This window comes from Amia ocellicauda, chromosome 16 (genome assembly GCF_036373705.1).
Source record: "Amia ocellicauda isolate fAmiCal2 chromosome 16, fAmiCal2.hap1, whole genome shotgun sequence".
Taxonomy (NCBI): Eukaryota; Metazoa; Chordata; class Actinopteri; order Amiiformes; family Amiidae; genus Amia; species Amia ocellicauda.
In genome coordinates, this window is record NC_089865.1 from 355,001 (window position 1) to 361,632 (window position 6,632).

Consider the following 6,632-nt stretch of genomic DNA (forward strand, 5'->3'; position numbering starts at 1 on the left):
AAGGAAGGACAAGCGACTACGGGGTCAAGAACACAAAACATATTCACACACGAAGGCCAGAGTCTTGGTTCAGATGCAGAGCGGGGTGCAAGTTTCTCAGCCCGGTTCGTGCCGGTGCTAGGAGCCTGGGGGAGCGGCCCGGGACGGGACGGGACGGGACGGGACGGGATGGGGGGGCCGTGCGGTTCTCTCACCAGTACTTGGCCATGGAGGCTGTGGGGGAGTCCAGCCGCTTCTCGCAGTGCAGCTGCAGACAGCTGTCCAGGAACGCCCGGCCGACACAAATCTCCGTCTTGAGCTCCGCCATCTTGTGCTGCACAGTCTGCCCACCCCCAGAGAGACAACAGGTCATTCGGCCTCCAGGGGACAGAGACAGAGAGACAGACAGACACACCCTACACGTCACAGCTTTTCACAAGCAACCCCGTCAGCGAGCTGCAGCCTGATTTAGGCACACGTGTTTGAGCGGTGTGGTGTGTGAGTTGCATTACCAGGCGCCTCGTCACCGGCTGGGGGTCCTGGCCGCGGGGGGGCTCACCTGCAGCTGTGCGATGGTCTTTCCAAAGGCCTTCCTCTGCATGACGTAGCGCCGGGTCTCCTCGAACATGAACTCGCAGCTGGCCATGGCCAACGCGCCGATTAACAGTCGCTCCTGCGGGGCGTCGAGAACAAAGAGCGCTCAGCACCCACCACTGCAGGCCTGAGAGAAGGGTGTCGCCCCCTGTGCCAGCCTCCACACGCAGGGCGGTTTCCCCAGCCAGAGGCACGCCCCCCCAGTTAAACCTTGGATACAGGCAGCTAACAGTTCCACATGCGGTCATAAAGGACAGAATGACTTCAGGGCACAGCTATAACCCATGCCATCAAGCATACGATGAATGCTTCCTCCTTCCCCGGAGTGCGAGCTAGGACAGCGGACATCTCCACCACCCAACCTGTCCACTGCCGCGCCCGCGCTGCTCACCTGGAGCAGCTCCGCCATCAGGCAGTAAAAGCCCTTGTTCTCCGGCCCCAGGAGGGCATCGGCCGGGAGACGGACATCCTCGAAGAAGAGCTCCGCCGTGTCCTGCAACGATAAGTCCCCGAGTCACTCGCCAGCCCACAGCAGGCAGCGCGCCGCCCCAGCCTCCTGCACTGAGCCACAGCCGCAGAGAGGAGACGGACGCTGCAAGAACCAGAGGGTCCCACCAGGTAAAACGGGGGAGAGAGTGAATGCAGGGTCGAGCGTGGCCATGTGCAGCTGTGTGCAGCTGCTGACCATGTGGTGCGAGAGCGCTCCTCTCTCTCAGGGGTAACAATGCGGTCAGTGAAAGCCCCGTCCTCGTCACTGGCCGCACGTCTCCCCAGATCGTGTGTGAAGCGTGTGTAAAGGTCTCCCCAGATCACATGTGAAGCGTGTGTAAAGGTCTCCCCTGATCGTGTGTGTAAAGGTCTCCCCAGCCCGGGCGGATACCTGCGCCTTCAGGCCGATCTTCTCCAGCTTACGGCCTTTGATGAAGCCCGGGGTGCCGTCCTCCACCAGGAACAGGCTGAGCCCGTGGGCTGCCGAGGTCGCCTCGCGGTCCGTCACCGCCACCACCACCACCACGTTGCTCATCCAGCCGTTCGAGATGAACACCTGGACAGGGGGACGGAGGAACGGACAGACAGACGCCCATGAGGACCAGAGCCACGCAGGTCAGGGATATTTAAGACAACGTGAAACAGACTATATTAATTGCACTTCTAGACCGCGTCACATGTTAGGGGGTCCCAACTCCACCGATCTATAGCCCCCACCTGGATGATGACAGCAGCCACAATGTGCCGGTGTCTCACCAATCAGCTGCTCAGTGGGGCGGTGGGCAGAGAGATAAATAACTGGCCATAATATTTTGAGGGACAATGTTTAGGGGATCTACGTCTCATCCACAGGACGGCAGTTATTCAAAGCACAGCGCCCCCATCCCTGTCCCGGTTCACTGGGATCCACACAGAGTGCCCCCTACTGGTCTCACCAACACCTTCCAGCAGAACCTTAGTTTTCATAGGACGTCTCCCACCCAAGTCCTGGCCAGACCTGCTTTTCAACATCACTTTTGTGGTTTGACCATTTTACGTTTGACCGAACGAATGCAGGGGCGACTGGTTAATGGCACAACCGCATCGTGTGAAGATGGAGCTGTGGAGCGTAGAGGCTGCCAGACGCTGGTTTGGGCTCGTGGTGGAAACCACTCCACACCTCTCAGTAAAGTACAAGTACAGAGATTCCCCGCTTTCCTTGTAGTTGCAGCACAAAGATTAATAAATAATTTCAATACCCAACGTTGGCAAAACTCGAGGTTTAAACAGTGCGCAGGTCTGCGTTACGCAGTGTCAGAGATCAGACCAAGCGCAGGGCCAGAGTGAGGGGCAGCTCAGAAACGGCGTTCAGCAGCAGAAAGCCTGGCCCGCTGTACCTTGTTCCCGTTGAGGATCCAGTCACTGCCATCCCTCTTGGCGTAGGTCCGCACCCCCTGCAGATCACTGCCAGGAGGAGAAGAGTGAACACTGACCCGTGCAGCCCAGGCTAAGCAACCCTAGATTGGGCAGTTGAGTAACAGGCATGTAAAGGGCAGTGATTTGAATGCTAATCTGGGGCAAATTAGTCTTTTTGGTGGCAGTGGTGCCATTATACTACCGGAACCGCCACCGCTCCCACTTCTGACAGTGTTAATTGGGCCCCATCTGTGCGGCTCACCTGCCGGCCCCCGGCTCCGTCATGGCGATGGCGGCGATGCTGGTGCCGGCGGCCAGGGGCGGGATGAAGCGCTGGACCTGGCTGGGCGTCCCATAGTGGCTGATGTAGGGCATCACGATGTCGGAGTGCAGAGAGAAGCCCGGCCCCGTGCAGTTCGAATACATCCTGGAACACAATAGACGGGTTTCTGCACCGTGGGCAGCCGGGTCAGGGGAATCGATACGCATCGGGTCTCTCTGGGACACTTTCTCAACTGGACGCCAGCCGCCTCACGTGCCCCACTGCCACCTGACCCCCGGGTCCCTCACTGCCCACCTGGCCTCTTCCCGCCCCCGTGACTCTCGGACCCCCGGTTCACTCACTGCTCCTCCCACACTATGGCCGCAGACAGCAGGTCCCCCCCGATGCCACCTTGCTCGGCCGGGATGCACAACCCCAGCAGTCCTTGCTCCCCGGCCTTCTTCCACACCTCCCGGCTCACCTGTCCCTCCTTCTCCCACCTGCAACACAGGAGCTCAGCTCAGAACACCCCACAACACACAACACCCGCACAACACCCAACACACAACACCCACCACACCTGCACAACACCCAACACACAACACACAACACCCAACACACAACACCCAACACCCACCACACCTGCACAACACCCAACACACAACACACAACACCCAACAGACAACACACAACACCCCACTCCACGTCTGGATACAAATAATAGATTTCAATTTACACCCTCCTCGTTTTTTTTTTTTCTTTCTGTAAAGCATGGAGAGATTTGGGTATGAAAGGAGATGTACAGGTAATGTTCAGGAATACACAAGGTTAGATGAAGACTGGGGGCTGGTGTGTGCATGTGCGTGTGTGTGTGTGCCTGTGTGTGTGTTTAGAGTATGCACATGCGTGTGTGTGTGCCTGTGTGCGTGTTTAGAGTATGCACATGCGTGTGTGTGTGCCTGTGTGCGTGTTTAGAGTATGTATATGCGTGTGTGAGGGAGGACACGGATACCCACTGCGTGTGGTAGGGGGCCACCTCCTCCTGGAAGAAGCGGCGCACGCTCTGCCGGAAGATGTCGTGCTCCTCGGAGAAGATCCTGCGCGTTCCTATGTCCATCAGGCTGGCGGCGCTGTGGGGCTCGGGGCGCATGGTGTGCACCAGCCTGGGGCAACAACACGACACACAACACATGAGTCAGCTGTGCCCAGCAGAGCCACACACTGCTGTTTGATCTCAGTTTTAAACATGCAACAAATTTACACACAGTACAGTACAGCACCTTATTATTATATATTTCTATCGAGGTTGAAGATGTACACCTCAGATATAGTGTATAAAGCCCGCTCCTTCTCATCCCTGGCCCCTAAACGGTGGAACGACCTTCCCACCGAAGTCAAAACAGCAGAGTGTCTGACCTACTTCAAGCGCTGACTCAAGACACATCTTTTCAGACAGTACTTGCAATATTAGCCCTTTTAATACCCGTTAGATAGCATTTCAGAGTGTTATCATGCTTCTTGTGTTATCGGTTGATTTCCTCCTTGCTCCCTTTCCTGTAGCCCTTGACTGTGACCTACATCTTGACAGGACTTCGCTTTACTTTCCAGGATGTAGGACCTCACTTACTGTACTGAACTGTGTAAATTGGAAGTTGTAAAATGTATTATATCTTGAATTGCTTTGTATAATGTAAATCTGAATTTGTAAATGTTTGATGCCTTTACCTAACTGTAATTTTGCACTTATGTTGTAAGTCACCCTGGATAAGGGCGTCTGCTAAGAAATAAAAAATAAAAAATAGGCTTTGAAGTTCTTATTCGGCTGGTTTTACTGCAGCAATGATTCACACATTTCACCAATTCGTCAAACTTCGCCCAGATGTGGACTTTGAACAGCTGCGTTAGTGCAGGGTGACGTCATAAATGCCACTATTCTGCTAGTGTCCACAAGAGGGAAAAAACTGCAACAAAATCCAAGACACTGGAAAAAGTGAGCGCTCAACATGCATGAAGGGGTTTAGAGGCTGTATTATGGGGTCTTTAAGTTTGTTGCATTTCTTTCATAAATCAATTGCACAGTGCCCGAGCCCCGGATCTGCACACACACTAGCGCGTCACAGGCCCTCAGTGGGTCTCAAGCAGCCCTCTCCCCCGGGTAGAGGAGTTACTGGCTGTGCAATCCAGAGCAGCACACTGCGACCCACCTGAGCTGAGCCGCCCGTCCGGCCCGGATCCCCACATTCACAGCCCTCAGCGCCGCGGAGGAGCAGCTGCCCAACATGTCAAAGTCAACTGTGCGTCTGCAAACTGCGCCACAACGGCCGCACTGAGCATGCGCGACAGCCCGCCCCCTGCCGGAGGGAGCGCAGACTGCGCCTGTGCGTGAATTTGCCTTCATTATTACTCTATTTCTCAGCAGACACCCTTATCCGGAGTCACTTACAATTGTTACAAGATATCACATTATTTTTTTTAAGTCATTGATAGGGATTTGGGTTTAATTAAGGGGATTCATTTAAAACGAATAACGCGTCAATATTCTTTTCAATGCCGTTCATGTGTTTCTGTGTTCTGGGCGTGCTGTGCACCCGAGACTGAACCACAGAAAGTGTGTTGGAGGGATAAGGTGGTCAATGGATGGCGGTTCGACGGAAAAAAACTAAGTGCAGAGTCATCTCATCTCATACCAGAGGAGCACATCACTGGTGTGGGGGTGTGGGGGTCCCCTCTCAGGCCAGGTGGTGCAGAACCAGAGCAGCACTGTCCTGTGAAGTGTGAACCCGAGTACTGTGGTTCAGTTCCTATACTGACCTTTTAAAAGTCTAGAGCCGGGGGGGCCAACCCGGTTCCTGGAGAGCCAAAACCCTGCAGGTTTTCCAGTTCTCTCTTAATTACCAATCAATGGATACCTTGAACAGAGGGACATTTTGCCTAATTAAGACCCACAGTTGCTTCAATTAAGCAGTTAACGATCTGGATAGAGCAAAAGCCTGTCGACCCCGAGGCTCTCCAGGACCAGGTGAGCCACCCCTGCTCCACAAGACCGTGCAGATTTCCTCTGAACTGCAGTCACGTTTTCAGTTCAGTTAAATTCACCTGATGACGTAATTGCATTGACAGGCACCCTTTTCGGTACATTTATAATGAACATCAGAGAACTCTTGAGACTGTGGCAACTACTCTTGTACTGGATTGCAGGAATGGTTATTAAAACCAGATCAGAGGATTTACTAGGGATTATTTTACATCCATTCTGCTACAATGTCTTTCCTATATAATATCAATGTTTAATTTTAACGTTATTAAATGTGCAATTAATTACTGAACATTTGAGATTGATCGTGAATAAAAATAATAGGGTTGACATCCCTAATAAGAATATAAATAAGTATATTTATTATACATATAATCATAATTTATAATATGATACAAATAGTTAACATGTATACAAACATTTCATGGTATACATACATATTTACATATGTACAGCTATATATGTATCTGAAGATACTTAGTCTGCGTTTGATTGTTTTGTACGTGATAGATAACTGGATATGTATTATTGTAATGGTCTGCAGTATAACATCAGTGATGGACTGTAATTGAAGTCGACTAATTAAATTGTTTTAAAGTCATAATCCCTTTAAAATATGCAAATAGGAACCCAAGAAGAGATAAAGTGCGGAACAAGGGCAATTTAAAAATGTCATAAGGGATGTGATACGTGGCCATCAGTCAAATATGAGTCTGACACACGTTTGTCCTCTACCAGAGTAAATTGTAAATTGCACTGTGGTAAAAATACACTGTGGTGAGATATGTTGTTTACTATGTTGCCGTGTGAGTCTGGTATTTCAGAGATCACCTCTGAGAGCCCGAGGAAGAAGAGACGATGGCCAGCAGTCACCAGAGA

General features: G+C 52.1%; 1 protein-coding gene across 1 annotated transcript in view; it reads right to left on the reverse strand.

Moving 5' to 3' along the window:
* Window positions 1-5,057, reverse strand: part of acadl (acyl-CoA dehydrogenase long chain) — a 5,874-nt gene extending 817 nt beyond the window's left edge. The window contains exons 1-9 of the mRNA XM_066688003.1: window positions 4,924-5,057; window positions 3,736-3,882; window positions 3,082-3,219; window positions 2,720-2,884; window positions 2,439-2,505; window positions 1,454-1,618; window positions 965-1,066; window positions 539-652; window positions 195-322 (exon numbers count right to left, since the gene is read on the reverse strand). Coding sequence (XP_066544100.1) covers window positions 195-322; window positions 539-652; window positions 965-1,066; window positions 1,454-1,618; window positions 2,439-2,505; window positions 2,720-2,884; window positions 3,082-3,219; window positions 3,736-3,882; window positions 4,924-5,000 — 1,103 coding nt within the window. The 5' untranslated portion in view covers window positions 5,001-5,057. The remainder of the gene's footprint in view (window positions 1-194; window positions 323-538; window positions 653-964; window positions 1,067-1,453; window positions 1,619-2,438; window positions 2,506-2,719; window positions 2,885-3,081; window positions 3,220-3,735; window positions 3,883-4,923) is intronic.
* Between the last annotated feature and the right edge of the window lie 1,575 nt (window positions 5,058-6,632).